The 15,341-nt window shown below is 46.2% G+C and overlaps 1 protein-coding gene across 1 annotated transcript in view; it reads right to left on the minus strand.

Moving 5' to 3' along the window:
• LOC144817671 (uncharacterized) overlaps positions 1-15,341 on the minus strand; it is an 87,803-nt gene that overhangs the window by 59,720 nt on the left and 12,742 nt on the right. Inside the window, exon 2 of the mRNA XM_078674401.1 lies at positions 2,480-2,677. Coding sequence (XP_078530527.1) covers positions 2,480-2,677 — 198 coding nt within the window. The remainder of the gene's footprint in view (positions 1-2,479; positions 2,678-15,341) is intronic.

A 15,341-nucleotide genomic window follows, 5' to 3' on the forward strand; every position in this document is an offset into this window, starting at 1 on the left:
TCCCCAGGAGGGGGGACTCCAACAAAGCTTGCCACAGCTGTCTAGAGCCCTGAGAGGCTCAGGGGGCCAATTTATTTCTTGAGAGCCCAGCGAGGCTCCCACATTGGCCCCATTGTTGTTTTAGAGCCCTGGAAGGCTCAAACCTTGTTGCACCAGTTGCCCAGCACTTTGTGGGCAACTGCTACGTTTAGGACCCTGACTTTGGACACAGGGCGCCCTAGCCCCAGAGAGGCCAGTTGGCCGAGGGACAGTCACAGGTGGTGACTTACGTGAGTTTGGCGCAATTGTACTTTTCTATGCACCTCTGAATGAATGTTATGCATTGCATCATGTGTATGTTCTTAAACCCCTACAGGTATTGTAATACATAGGTGGTTGTTTTCTCCCTAGTACAGGTGGTGCTAGTGAGGTCCTGGTTACCGGTAATTACTGGTTGTGTTATATTTTTGTGCTACAGTGATTTTACATGCAAAAGTATTATTTCTGAAAGTGTTACTTCTGATTCCTGACAGTGGTCCAGGTGGCCCTGTCTTGTACATATCCCCTGTAAATTCTGCCCGTGCCTCTGGCACATTGTAAAGTGTGTGTTTTATCTAATGTGTTTTGGTGTAATACAAAGGCTATTTTTATATAACCTTGTGTGGAGTTTCCTTTGTGGTGGGTCCTGGGTGTTGTTGCTGGGGTGCGTGCGCAAATACTTAACTTACATCGCCTCCAAGTTTAGCCTTGCTGCTCGCGCCACGTTACCTAGAGGGTGAGTAGGGGTTATCTTGGCGTGTAACTCCCTTGCCCTGACTTGGGAGTGGTGGTCTCTGACTGACTTTGGCGAAAGCCCTGGCCAGCCGGGGATCCCATTTCCAACAGTCTTCAACTATTGTGCTTCTGTACAGGCGGGTGCTGGGGATCAGAGCCTCTAGCCCAAAGGGAGGTTCCTGGTGCTTGGGTGAAGGCTGAAAGTTCTCCTGGTTTCTTGGGCAGCAGGTCCAGTTGTCGAGCCAGCTACAGGTGGCAGGGTTCTTGCCGAGTTCTGTTTGCAGCGGTTCAGTTCCTGGTACGCAGCGGTCCTATTCAATCTTTTTTCATCTATTTATTCTGAGGCCTAAGGTTTAGGTGTGCCTATAAATACTGAATTTAGGGGCAATACAGGTACTGGCAGATGATAGCCAATGAGCTCCTTGCCTTTAGGGTGACTATTCCCTTAGAATGTCCTGTTGCATCCTGTTTTCATTTCTTCTCTGTCCTTCTTTAGTGTTTATCTTTACTTGCTCAGCAGGCATCTATGATGTCACATAGTGTTCCAATTGTGTATGCTTGAAAGCAGGGACAGTTACATCTGAGGCTGAGCTGGAGTCCATCTGCTCCTGGAGGTGTTCCTATTATTGGATCTACTTTATTCTATTTTATCTACATGACCTGAATCTTATCTTCAATAAACCTAATTTGTTTCATATACTGGACCTTAGGACTTCAATTTGTTACAATTTTGGCGACGAGGGTGGGATGCAACACATCTTCCCCCTTGACAAAATAAAACGAGATAAGAAAAAAGAGAAGAAAAATTGATAATAGAACATACAGCATATACACAGTAAAAATAATGGTAAAGTAAAAGAAAGTGATAGAATATCAAATGGTGAAAGTACGAAAGAAGATAGTCACCCACAAGGTACAAAATCCACAAGAATGGAAATAAGTGGATTTGACAAATTAAATGTGAATTTCTCTAAAAAACATTAGAGCATGTAATAATACATATCACTGAGCAAACACGGCTCTTTAACCACCCAACAATTTGAACACCTCTAAACCTTAGAGCACTTTGTGGTTCAATAAATAAATAAAAGATAGCGAACACGAGTGGTTCTACAAATGAGCAACCTGGGGCTCTCTAAGCATAAAAGGTAGCGAACCCCTGTGGTTCTACAAATCAAACATAGCGAACCCCTGTGGTTCTACAAATCAAACATAGCGAACACCTGTGGTTCATTAAACATCCAACAAACTGAACTCCTCTAAAAACATTAGAGCACATAAGTGGTCCAGAAAAGCACTAAACCCTTCAAAACATTGAAATTTGTAAAACAAGGTTCATCATTAGATGCAAACCTTAAACAATAAACTTAGCAAAACAAGAACACCTTGTAAAATGAATCGAACAACAATTGCAGCACTATCAAATCAAATTGAAAGAAAGGAGCACCTCAAAATTGAGCACAAATGTGGCCCCGTCAAAATACACATTCAATACATCCCAAAGCATGAACATTTGAATGAATGTCACTGCAAACAAACATGCAATCAATAGACTGAATGAAATGGATTAACCCATCCGCCGAGTTCTATATCATGCCCTCAGCTATGAGTAGGAAGAACGGCCATGAGTCGAGTCGCCCAGTTGTGGTTCTCGACAAACTTGTAATGTTCCAAGACTTGAATGCTGGTGGAATACATAATTTAAGGGTGCCAAGGCAGCACTTACCTCCTTCTGGGTAGAGCTGGGAGTATTGCGGAGAGCACTCCTTCATGCATGCTTGTTCTGTTGGGAAGATATTTGCACTCTTTCCATTGCCGTGGTACAGGAAGGCTTTGCAGACATCGGCGGCACTGTCGTATGACCACTGGATCTGATCGCCCGTACCAGAGCCTGCGTCCATCCCGGCATCACTACAGGCTTGACCTGCAAGAGGAAGAGATGAAGAGGAGATGAAAACAGACAGAGCAGCCTCAGTGGATAACATTCCATCAAGAGCCCTTCAGGGACTGGACCTGGCAATCAATCAACCAATCAATTAATCAATTTGTGTAGGACAGCTAATCAGAAAAACATCAAAAAGGAGAGGTCTATGGAAAACAAGGAGGACTCATCCTTACAAACGTATACATTCTAATAACCAAAAGGAGTCACTCTTTTATCAAAGATATATTCTGTCAACCTTTTAATGGGTTTGAAAATTATTTCTTTGAATAAACCTCACCCAGCAGGGTTGCCCCTTGGTGGCATGCTTCATCATAACCCTCTACGGAAAGGGGCGTGCTACGACCGACGGATACGTGGAGCACTGGTAGCCTCTGTGCCTATCCAGAAGGCAAAAATATGTTGGAGTGGGAGTTTTGTTACTTATGTGTTGAAGAAAGACTCTAATAATATCCAGCTAGTGGGAATGTTTTTATTTGTTCCCCTCGTCGATATGGTTACAAAATGGGGATGGATTTTAATAGAGCTTTCCTCTCTTGTAACAGTTGTGGACAAATGTATAAAATATGCAGTAGTTATTCATTATGAAAACCCCACAACCTACAACGGTTTGACGGTCAAGTTAGTACCCGTGGGGAGGTGGGGGTTCCATCCTTTGTGGGGTATCTCCTAACTCGTAGCAGCAGGAATTTATCTCTTATAAGGGGTATTAAATGGGAGCTAAGATAAAATGATGGCTCCAATTTGGTGAATGAATTGATAGCCGACCTTGCATGGCTTTGTTTAGCAAGCTCATCCTTATCCAATAGAATCGTTAGGAGGTTGTCTTCCCTGGACCGGAAACAAGTATCCTGGTATCACTTTGTTGGCCATAAGTGTGGCAGGGTATGCTCAGACGTGAGTCCTTTGCTCACTTGGCCACTGGATTCAAGCAAGCCGGGCTGAAGACGGCTGGAATGCCAGAAACCAGTCCTCGGAAGCTTGTTTCCGGTCCAGGGAAGACATGGCTTGGCAGTTCGGGCTGGACTGTTCCCATGAGGCACAGGGTCAGACTGATTTGCATATAGCCATGTCTGAAATGGGGTGGCTGAGTGGGCTAAAGAATGGTGATGGATTAAACCCAGATCAGTTGACTGGGGGTGAGTGTTTAATTTGCTCAAACGCTCCGTCCATCATCCCCTTTTGTATCGCTTAACAGTAAGGTGTCATCTGCGTACTATAGATTTTTTATACTTTGTCCTGCAAGCTTAGGCAAGTGAGCAATATTATTTATAAAATGTGACTGTAACTTCGCCATAAAAAGGTTAAAAAGACAAGGGGCTAAGACACAACCTTGTTTGACACCACTATACGTTTTGAATCGGCTAGTTGTACATCTACCATCCCCCACCTTAACCTGGACCCACGTATTGGAATATAACAATATAATCATATAGAACAGTTGGTTTGGAATGCCCCGAGCAGATAGCTTCGCCCAAAGTAAATTGCGGGGAACAGAATCAAAGGCGGCCTTAAGATCAACTAAACAAATATATAACTTTTGCTTTTTATGTTTTGCTCTTTCAGTTAATAAAGTCAATAAGGTCAGGTTCGTAATCGTTGACTCGCCACATCGAAAGCCAGTTTGGAATAATTTCTTCTTTGGCGGCCCATTCTTCTAGATCATTGAGTAGGCAATCTGTGCAGATGTATGCCTCCACATCTGCTACGGCAATCAGTCTGTAGTTAGCTGGATCTTCTAGTGGGCCACTTTCATAAATTGGCTGGACTATGCTTCCCTGCCATGACTCGGGACCGTTTTACATATTACAGAATCGTTGTACTTCCTACCTGTGTTGTTAAGGTGCAGTTGGAGGGCTGGTTCCGCTGCCCTGTTCCCAGCACACTTTTCACCAGCTCACAGCCCCTTGTTTTGGTCAGTTGTAAGTTCTCGCCTCGAGACAGGTCAGAGTAAACTTCCAAGCTCTGCGGAGCAGGCTGGTGTTTGAGAGGTGAGTGCTTTGGGGGTCATTGAGCTCTCGTGCCTATAACACCGCTGTCCGCTGTTATTAGCAGCAACAGTGCGCATGCGCCAAGTGCAGAGGAGCACACGTGTGAGCAGAGCAGCCCGCGCTAGTGCAGGAGCAGGCTACCTGCCAAGCGCCTGTCTTGTTTTCGTCTGTCAGATTCCTTCTGACAGTGATGAGTTTTTGGATACCGAGGCAGTAGCCTCATTACTCCACATTCATTTTGAGTTTTTTAGTCGCTGTTTAGGTTGTCTTATTGATGTGTGACTCTTTGTCACAGTTGAGGTTGTATCACATGGTCAGCTCAGTGCCAGTGGCTTCCTTTTATATTCAGAGTGACCCATGGGGCAGCTGTCCTCCTCCTTGGCATCGCACAGCGGCCCTTCTTTTGTTTGCTGCGCAGCAAGCCTGTATTTAATTCAATTAATGCCAGAGAGTTGGAATAATGAAAACTTAATTGAATTTGCAGTAATGACTGAGCGCGTGCTACAGAGTGAGCTGAATATATTTACTGCTGGCATCTCTTCCTCCAAGTCCAGCCGGGCCCCGGGACGCGTTTCCATTGCAGGCTGGGGAGTGAGTTACCAGGTTATTTATTTATCTGTTTCCTGCAGTGCAGTCCTTACCTTAGTTTGTACGCACGGCAGCCTCGCAGCCATGCGTAAATGACCTCTGTCTGGGGATAGATACCAAACTCAGCCATCAATCAATCATCCATCTCAGAGGTTATTCTTAGTCTCTAAATGTATTAAAATAGTTGCACTGTCTTAGGTGTCGCATTTAAATGCAGAGCTGTGACATTGCAAACAAGCGTCCGCCATTGTCCCGGCTGCTTGGAAAGTGAAAGCGGGCACGGCGCGATGAAAGTAGAAAAAACTCAATAAAGAAAATAGTGCCTACAAGACTAAATAACACGCACACACCGTGTAACAACCGAAGGAAAGGGGCCAGTCCTGTGGGAGGTTAGAAATGAAGACAAGGCGGTACTAAGGAGGGACTAACAAGCCTTTTAAGGAATCAGAAGCCAGCATTTACGAAGGACAATGATACAAGCCAATGACAAATATGGGCGGAGAGTGGGCGGGGCTTTTATTGTATACTCCAGCACAGCAAGTTTCACAGAGCAGCGCATGTGCACTGACGCTAGCGCAAGAGTACCGCCACCTGAGTGATGCGGACCAGACAAAAACCTGACCGAAAAGTTAAGAAGATCATTAGTTTGCACAAATTTATAGAATTATTTTGAGGACAGTTTTTCTAATAACTTGAGCCTGTATGGCTCCCCCTAAAAAGAATATTGTTCGTAATGTTGGAGATGGACCATGTTAGGGGATTTCCTCAAATATTTGGGGGGTTTTTCCTCCTGGTTTTTGCTGATTGTCTTTTTGTTGCCTTAGGACTATGGGCACCTCTCCGCTGTAACGCAGTGTGAAAGTGTGCGCTCCCTTCCTACACACGTTAGGAAGGGGAGCTTACTTTATTTGTTTGAGATGCTGTACCTGTGACTACCTTGTAAAAAGGTGTCCCACATACCCAGGGCAGGTCCGGCACTGGCTACTAGTGGCCACCATCACCGATGTGCCACTCACAAGAAGAGCCTTTCAAACATGTCTCCCTGAGGGTGCGCAGTTGCGCACAGACTCCGGGTGGCCTTTCTAGCTCGTGCACCTTCCGCTGGAGCAAGTGGTAGGTGAAAGGCAGGGCAAGGACACATGGGTACTCCATGCCCAGGTAGTGAGGCACCCCTTGTGGGTTTTCCTTTCCTAGGAGTTTGGCTATTCCCATAGGGCACCAGCCGGGTTTGGCTGAATCTCTTTTAGTGGCATAAGGGCTCTGGGCACTTTCCCACTGTAAGTGGAGGTTGAAAGCACCCATGCCCTTCCAGCATCTGTTAGGAACTGGTGCTTATATGGTGTTTTTGTGGTAAATGTGCTTTTGTCATCAATAGCTTAGAATGCCACTTCTGGACTGTGGGCATGTCTTTGTTCTAAAACTCTTTGTCTGCCTTTTAGTTTGAGTCCATGCTGGAGTTTGAGGGAGCACATCTGGGCATTCCCCAGCGACAGCCATAACCAATGGGCAGGCAGCTGGAACCACAGACCTCTGCTATTTGAGGGCCTGGGTGACTAGTTTGGAATGAGAGAGTTTGACACTTGGCCACTGGAGCCAGACCATGACCCCACTAAAAATTAAGATCTGCATTTCACGGCCTCATACATATAGGACTGGAGATTAGGGGAGACATCTGTGGTTCAAAGAGAAGTTCCCTAAACCACCTCCAACTTCAAAGGCCCACTACAGTATGACTGCCTGTGCCATACTTCAGCAGGGCAGAGATACACGTGTGGGGCTGGTGGGAACGTGGGTCCAGAGATCCTGGACCTGCGTGGTGCACACTGCCAGAGGAATCTGTTGTGTATAAGGACGATTACTGCCATTGGAAGGGACCGGACATCTCCCTGAATAGTGGCTGGCCTTGGCTGCCTACCGACTGCTGTGTGGCACCTTCAAGTGTGCTCTCCAAGGGCACGTAGGTGTGCCCCCTGCTCTCCAGGATCTCAGGTACATCTAAGAATTCTAGCAAGGGATCCACACCATCTACTTGTGACACCTGGAGAGTGTTGCCCTCTTAAGTCCCAACATCGTAGTGCGGCATGAGCGTGGAACTAAGAATTGTGCCTGGAGACCAGATTGCCTTGTGTGGAGACTCAAAGTCTTGCACGCATCGAAGGCGTGTAGCCCCCGCATCATGGAGATCTCAAAGCGCATACGCGTACTGTTGGTCGATTCAAAACTTGCTGGATCCAGCGTGGCCCGCCTCACCATTCGCGCTGCATTTTTCTCTTATGACACGCCGACATGCTAATTGCAAGTGGTGTCCAATTCACAAATTGCAACCCTCAGAGGTGAGGGCGTACTAGTCATAGTGCCTCATTCTACCTCATGAACTTGTGCCTGTGTGTGTGTGACCGGAATTGTCTGGTGTGACCAGTAATAAAATGCACCAGCTATTGTACCTCAATTCCAGGAAGTTACATAATTTGTAACTCCTCACTGTGTGTGACTGGAATTGTCTGGTGCGACTCAGATCAACGCGCACCAGATGTTGTGCCTCATTTTCAGGGAGGTACCGAGAGTGCGAATTTTCATTGCATGTGATCAGGGCTGTCTGATGTGACTCAGTTCAACAAGCACTGGACGTTGGGCCTCATTTCCAGGAAGGTATGGAGTTTACAACGCTTCGTGTGAGTTACGGGAATCGTCTGGTGCGACTCATATCAAAGTGCACCAGACTTTGTGCCTTGAGATTACTTGGATCAAGTTGTGTTTGACAGGGTGCCTCCTTCCTCTGAGGGCCCTGCGCTTCATCCCCAATTAATAGATTTTTCCTTTTGTGCCCTCAGTGCAGTGGACCAACCTCCCTCTCCTCACCCCTCCCGATGACTTTGTGTTGCCCCGTAGAATCGCCCACATCGGGCCTGGGTAGTGAAAATAACTGACTGGACTGAAGGAATGCTTTCAAGAGCGTTTGAAAGTGGGTCAAAAGACTGCCCCCCCCCGCGTGCTTCGCAGAGCTGGGCTGGCGGTGGAAGGCATATTGTGGAACTGTCTAGGTAAACAACTATCACTCTCAGCCCATTTCTGCTCCACATCCTGTGTGGGAAAACCCCCATTTGTCGACTGCCTCCTAATGAGTCCTGCTACCTACCCCCACCTTTTTCCCTGGGACCCTGACTAAGTGCGACTCCGGCTGCGATCGGTCTAGCATCAGGGGGAGGGCTGTTTGTCTCCAATCCATGGGTGTAGGGTAGTCGGGGTTCGTTGAAGGGTGGAGGGTGATTTGGGCCACGGGGTCTGCATTGTGCTATCAATTGACCTGCCGGATATGAGTGTACCGCATTACGGTGCTGTGTGCATGTGCCTTCCATACGGACCTGACTGATATCCGTTGCACCACGTATTGGTGCGGAGTGAATGTGAATGTGTGGGAGTGACTGTCTTTGGACTGCCTGTGATTCACCCACTGGTGTTGCTTTACACATCGATTCCTTGCCAAAAGAACACCATGTTTGACATTGGTTACACCCGTGTGGCCTCGGCCCACGGTGCTGCTTAAAAGTGTTACAATTCTTTGTGTATCCATATTTTTGATATCGATGTGATCTGGAGTGCACCCTATAACTGTGTGGTATGGAATTATAATAATTGCCAGGGTGGGCCTCGTTCTGACAACTTTTTGCCTGGCATAAGGGTGCTGGAGGTTAAAGTAGGATCCTTCCCAAGTGTGCATATTACTGATGTCGTTTTAACACGGGTGGGTTTAGTACCGCTAGTAATATTTCCAAGTGTGATTTATGCCCAGAAATACATAATGTTCATGTTATGTTAATTATTGTGTGTGTTGAATACAATCTTTATTTGCATACACCACGTGTAAAGTATCTTTGGTGACACTCAGTGTATTTATCGTGAGTGAGCGCTGTGCCAATGCTTTACACATGGCCTCTGAATTAAGCCTGAGTGCTCAGTGCCAAGCTACCCAAGGGTGAGCCCAGGTTATACAGTGAGATCAATTACCCACCCCTGATGGGAGAGGTTGGGTGTGCTTGGCTAAGGCACCACCTCAGCCAACCAGAAAGTGCCAATTCCAACAGTAAGTATTAAGATTCTAATGACATACGCATATATCAACGTCATGATTTCCACACCATCAGTTTCAGACAGGGTAATAGAGCAATCAGGCAGTGTCCGAAAGGCTGCTCTGACAGGACAGTTTGTGGACTGCTTTTTGGCTGTTTGAGGGCATGTTTTATGCTCTGCTGGGATGGTTTTAACTGCTGCTTTCCCTGATAATATAAGCATTGTCTGCTGCAAGCTCAAATTCACTCAGTATTCCATATCTTGAAAAGCACTTGTACAGCCTTTCTTTACAAGTTTAAAACTGCCCCAATGTAGGCCGCTTTTTAGCTATTTAGGGGCAGATTTATGATGCCCTTGCGCCGCAATTGCTTCACGTAATGTGACGCAACGGCGGCGCAAACAATGCGCCCTATTTACAACGTGACGCATCTAGGAGATGCGTCACGTTGGAAACCCCTGCGCCATAAGGAGGCGTTCCTGCGCGGGGGGGGGGGGGGCGTTCCTGCGCAGGAACGCCTCCTAAAAGTGGCTGAGTGAAATCTATGAGATTTCACTCAGCCACTTTCTACGTCAATTCCTTACGCCTGCTTGGAGCAGGCGTAAGGGTGACGCACAATGCATTCAATAGGTGGCTCCTGTGCATTGCAGGAGTCATGTCGCACTTGCGACATGACTCCTGCAATGCGCTGCCCGTGCGCCGAGAGATGCGTCACGCATCCTCACTGCCTTGCACCATGGTGCGCCACATCATAAATGCGGCGCACCATGGGTGGCGGAGCAGTGGCGCACTGTGGCGCATGTTAACTGGCGCATCCCTGGGGATGCGCCAGTTAACATAAATCTGCCCCAAGGTTCACTAAAGGGAGCACTGCTATTCTGCTGCCCGGGACTATTTTCTGTCCTTGTCGACCCTGGCCATCTGTAACCTGCACTTGGACAACCGCCCAATGGATTCAGCAGCCGCCTCCTCACACCTCGCTACAGGGATCCAATCGCTGGGTTCCCTCACGGACCTCGCTCCCTCCAATGCTCTCCTCTCCCTCACAGAGCACGCTGGTCTTGGCAGGCGGGCACTGGTGCTCCAGGCTCCAGGACAGGTGGTCCTCGACTCCCTGGGCCTTGCCCCTCACCCAGCCGGGACATTGCGGGCCTTGGCCCCCAGTCCTGGACACAGGCAGAAGCTGCTCACGTCTCTGCCCTCCCTTCCTCCAGAAAGCAGTCTGTCATCGCAGGAGAGACTCCAAAGCTGACAGCCTCACAACACAGGACATGGCAGTGATTAAAGTTCACACCTGGATGTCACCCACAGTGACGAGTCCATCAAAAGGTCAGCCCAGAGCCCCTGACCATCTCTATTTTTCTCTTATCAGCCCCATCGCCTTCCTTAGATGAGCCCAGGCTCCTTCCTTGTGACCTCTCACTGAATGAAAGAGCCCCCTTTGAAGTGTACAGAGGAGCATGGTGGTTCCCTCTCTGGTTTGAGTGCCATACAGCTTACGGGGATGCTGCAACACACACACATCTGTCTCGGGATTCCTCTCTCTCCTGATGCTTTCACTATACAGGCCTGGGTCTCCAAACAAGGAATCCAGGGACCTCAATGTATTGTACCCTTCCCTGGAACACGCACACCCGGCGCAGATGCACCACTCAGGCACTGCCCAGAACCGTGCCCTCCATGAACTGTACCGTTCATAGGCAAACATTTACCCAGCACATGCCCTCACCATGCATGCACTGCTCAGTACTGCATTATCCCTGTATTGTACCCTTCCCAAGCACACACCACAGAGCGCGGGTACACCACTCAGGCACTGCCCAGCACTACACACAAAACCAATGCAGGCCAAGGGTGAGTTAAGCACACAGCAGCAGAACTTTAGAAGTGAGTGAGCCTGTAGGCCTCACTCCTGTGACACAGGTTATAAAGGTCCAGTTCACTCTGGCGGATCACTCAACGGTAGGCGGCCACCTCTGCGCTCGTGCTGCTTGACTCCTGGTGACGGCACTAACCCTCCCCCACTATGAGGCAGCAGTTTAGGCGCCAGCCCACTGGACACGCCTTTGTCATGGCACACATGCATGATCCGTGTTTGCCTCTGACACTACAATCAGCCTTCGTTTCCAGACATCCGTACAGTGGGCGCTCCGGCCAGCAGTGGGCGCTCCGGCCAGCAGTGCGCGTCCGTCGCCATGCGGAGGACTTTTCCATCCCAACAGCCTGTGTTTGGGTCTTCTGGCTGCTTGAGAATTAAACACCAGTGAAGTTTGAACCTGGCCATGCAGGACATTGGCAATGAACACTAAGGTAGCCATGTTCAGGGGAATGGCCGGCCCGCCGCTGGTCACCAATCGAGCAAAGAGGGCAATTCAGGGTTCTCTGACCTGATCTTTGGATATCCTATGGCCCGAAGAGATCTCATTCAAAGACCCCCCAGTGCCTTGCACCCCGGCCGCGCCCTCTGACAGGCACACCTCCGCCTGTACCATGGGCGACGAGGCAGCTGGTGCTTTTAAAATGACGCCCCCACCCCCAAGTCATTTTAAAAGCACCAGGTGCCTGGCTTCCAGCAATTTCCAGGCATCAATTAAAATGTCAAGATGAGTCTGGTGATTAATTTGATTAATTGTCTTCCTGGAGAGGGACTGGAGGTTCATCTAGTGGAATTTTTGACTCATCCGAAGGAAGTGCAGAGGGTTAAAATGCCTGCTGCTAAGAACCAGTACTATGCAGATCAAGAAGGACATATAATGTAAATAGCTCAGTGGGTTACTGCTTCTGTAAGAGAGCTGCTTTTGTTACTTGACGTTTGTTGATCGAAATCCTAAAATAGAACATTGAGCTATTAACTGTCATCAAAGAGCTGCATGCAAACTGTAGGATATATGTTAGAGCTACATGTTTTTTTAACAAGTCTTTCATCATCCTAATCTTGTGAAAAGGATTCATTTGGGTGGAAAGCAATTCTTATTATGTTATATGTTATAAGCTGTTTTGTAACGCGCTCAATTACTACCGGAGTATCCTGGCATGGTATACCGCTGGGGAACCCGTCCTGGCTTTCCCTGTGGGATGGTCCCTACTGTGAGTCTCCAAGGTGAAGCCAGGCATCCCCGGCGTTGATGGGGTCGTTGTGGAGATGAGGCAAGCTAATGCCCAGAGTTGCCGAGTGGGACCCCTGGTTAGAGTAGGCACCGAGGCGAGAATTATCGAGTCAGCTGACCCTGGAATGAGATGAAAGAGAACCCCTAACAATGTTGTTGCGTTTCATGTTCTGAATGTATGCCTTTCCTGAATAGGAACTTTAATTCTGTCGCCTACCAGTATCGATGACCTGTCACTCCTACGCTACACCTTGTAGTCCTGTCTGATGTAACATTTCCTAAACACTGATTTGCACACCTACGATTGTCTCGGTTCAATGTGTGTGCGCGATAAAGTGCTCTGACACCTCACACTGGTATGAGTGGCACTATAAAACTAAATGAATCTGAGAGACAGCGGTTCTGGAGACTTGAGGGGCACTGTTAAAGGGTGGCAGTGAAGGAATCCGTGGCAGAGGTGGTCATTGGGGGGCGCCAACAGACATTGTCGCACAGGGCGCCGCCAGCGCTAAAGGTGGCCCTGAAATACCTTTTGCTAAAACAAATACTCATGAGGAAATCCTGTGGCATAAACCATGCACACGGATGTGCAGAGTATAACATGGAGGCGCGGGCCATCATAACTCACTCAAAGTTTCGCCTCTCGTGAGTCATAACTCCTCCCCACACTCAACGATGGTGAAAAATACACCCTCTTCTTCGGAACGCCCACTATGTGCATATGAATGTGTATAGATGTATGTATTTGTTTATGTAAGCATGTATGTATGTATCTATGAAGGTATACATATATACATACAAGTGTGTATGGATGAATGTATATGTATCTACGTGTGCATATATGTATGTCTTTGACTGTATACATGTCTGTTTACATCTGTGTGTACGAATATGTGTATACGTATCTGTGTGTGCATGTATCCATGTGTCAATGAAGGTGTACATGTGTACATGCATGTGTGTATGAATATGTGTATACGTATCTGTGTGTGCATGTATCCATGTGTCAATGAAGGTATACATGTGTACATGCATGTGTGTATGAATATGTGTATATGTATGAGTGTATATGTATGAATGTGTCAATGAAGGTGTACATGTGTACATGCATGTGTGCATGAATATGTGTATATGTATATGTGTGTATATGTATGAATGTGTCAATGAAGGTGTACATGCATGTGTGTATGAATATGTGTATATGTATGAGTGTATATGTATGAATGTGTCAATGAAGGTGTACATGTGTACATGCATGTGTGTATGAATATGTGTATACATATCTGTGTGTGCATGTATCCATGTGTCAATGAAGGTATACATGTGTACATGCATGTGTGTATGAATATGCGTATCTGTGTGTATATGTATGAATGTGTCAATGAAGGTGTGCATGTGTACATGCATGTGTGTATGAATATGTGTATACGTATCTGTGTGTGCATGTATCCATGTGTCAATGAAGGTATACATGTGTACATGCATGTGTGTATGAATATGTGTATATGTATATGTGTGTATGTGTATGAATGTGTCAATGAAGGTGTACATGTGTACATGCATGTGTGTATAAATATGTGTATATGTATGAGTGTATATGTATGAATGTGTCAATGAAGGTGTACATGCATGTGTGTATGAATATGTGTATACGTATCTGTGTGTGCATGTATCCATGTGTCAATGAAGGTATACATGTGTACATGCATGTGTGTATGAATATGTGTATATGTATGAGTGTATATGTATGAATGTGTCAATGAAGGTGTACATGTGTACATGCATGTGTGTATGAATATGTGTATATGTATGAGTGTATATGAATGAATGTGTCAATGAAGGTGTACATGTGTACGTGCATGTGTGTATGAATATGTGTATACGTATCGGTGTGTGCATGTATCCATGTGCCAATGAAGGTGTACATGTGTACATGCATGTGTGTATGAATATGTTTATACATATCTGTGTGTGCATGTATCCATGTGTCAATGAAGGTGTACATGTGTACATGCATGTGTGTATGAATATGTGTATATGTATATGTGTGTATATGTATGAATGTGTCAATGAAGGTGTACATGTGTACATGCATGTGTGTATGAATATGTGTATATGTATGAGTGTATATGTATGAATGTGTCAATGAAGGTGTACATGTGTACATGCATTTGTGTATGAATATGTGTATATGTATGAGTGTATATGTATGAATGTGTAAATGAAGGTGTACATGTGTACATGCATGTGTGTATGAATATGTGTATATGTATGAGTGTATATGTATGAATGTGTCAATGAAGGTGTACATGTGTACATGCATGTGTGTATGAATATGTGTATACGTATCTGTGTGTGCATGTATCCATGTGTCAATGAAGGTATACATGTGTACATGCATGTGTGTATGAATATGTGTATATGTATGAGTGTATATGTATGAATGTGTCAATGAAGGTGTACATGTGTACATGCATGTGTGTATGAATATGTGTATACGTATCTGTGTGTGCATGTATCCATGTGTCAATGAAGGTATACATGTGTACATGCATGTGTGTATGAATATGTGTATATGAATGAGTGTATATGTATGAATGTGTCAATGAAGGTGTACATGTGTACATGCATGTGTGTATGAATATGTGTATATGTATGAGTGTATATGTATGAATGTGTCAATGAAGTTGTACATGTGTACATGCATGTGTGTATGAATATGTGTATATGTATGAGTGTATATGTATGAATGTGTCAATGAAGGTGTACATGTGTACATGCATGTGTGTATGAATATGTGTATACGTATCGGTGTGTGCATGTATCCATGTGCCAATGAAGGTGTACATGTGTACATGCATGTGTGTATGAATATGTGTATATGTATATGTGTA

This window comes from Lissotriton helveticus, chromosome 2_1 (assembly GCF_964261635.1).
Source record: "Lissotriton helveticus chromosome 2_1, aLisHel1.1, whole genome shotgun sequence".
Classification (NCBI taxonomy): Eukaryota; Metazoa; Chordata; class Amphibia; order Caudata; family Salamandridae; genus Lissotriton; species Lissotriton helveticus.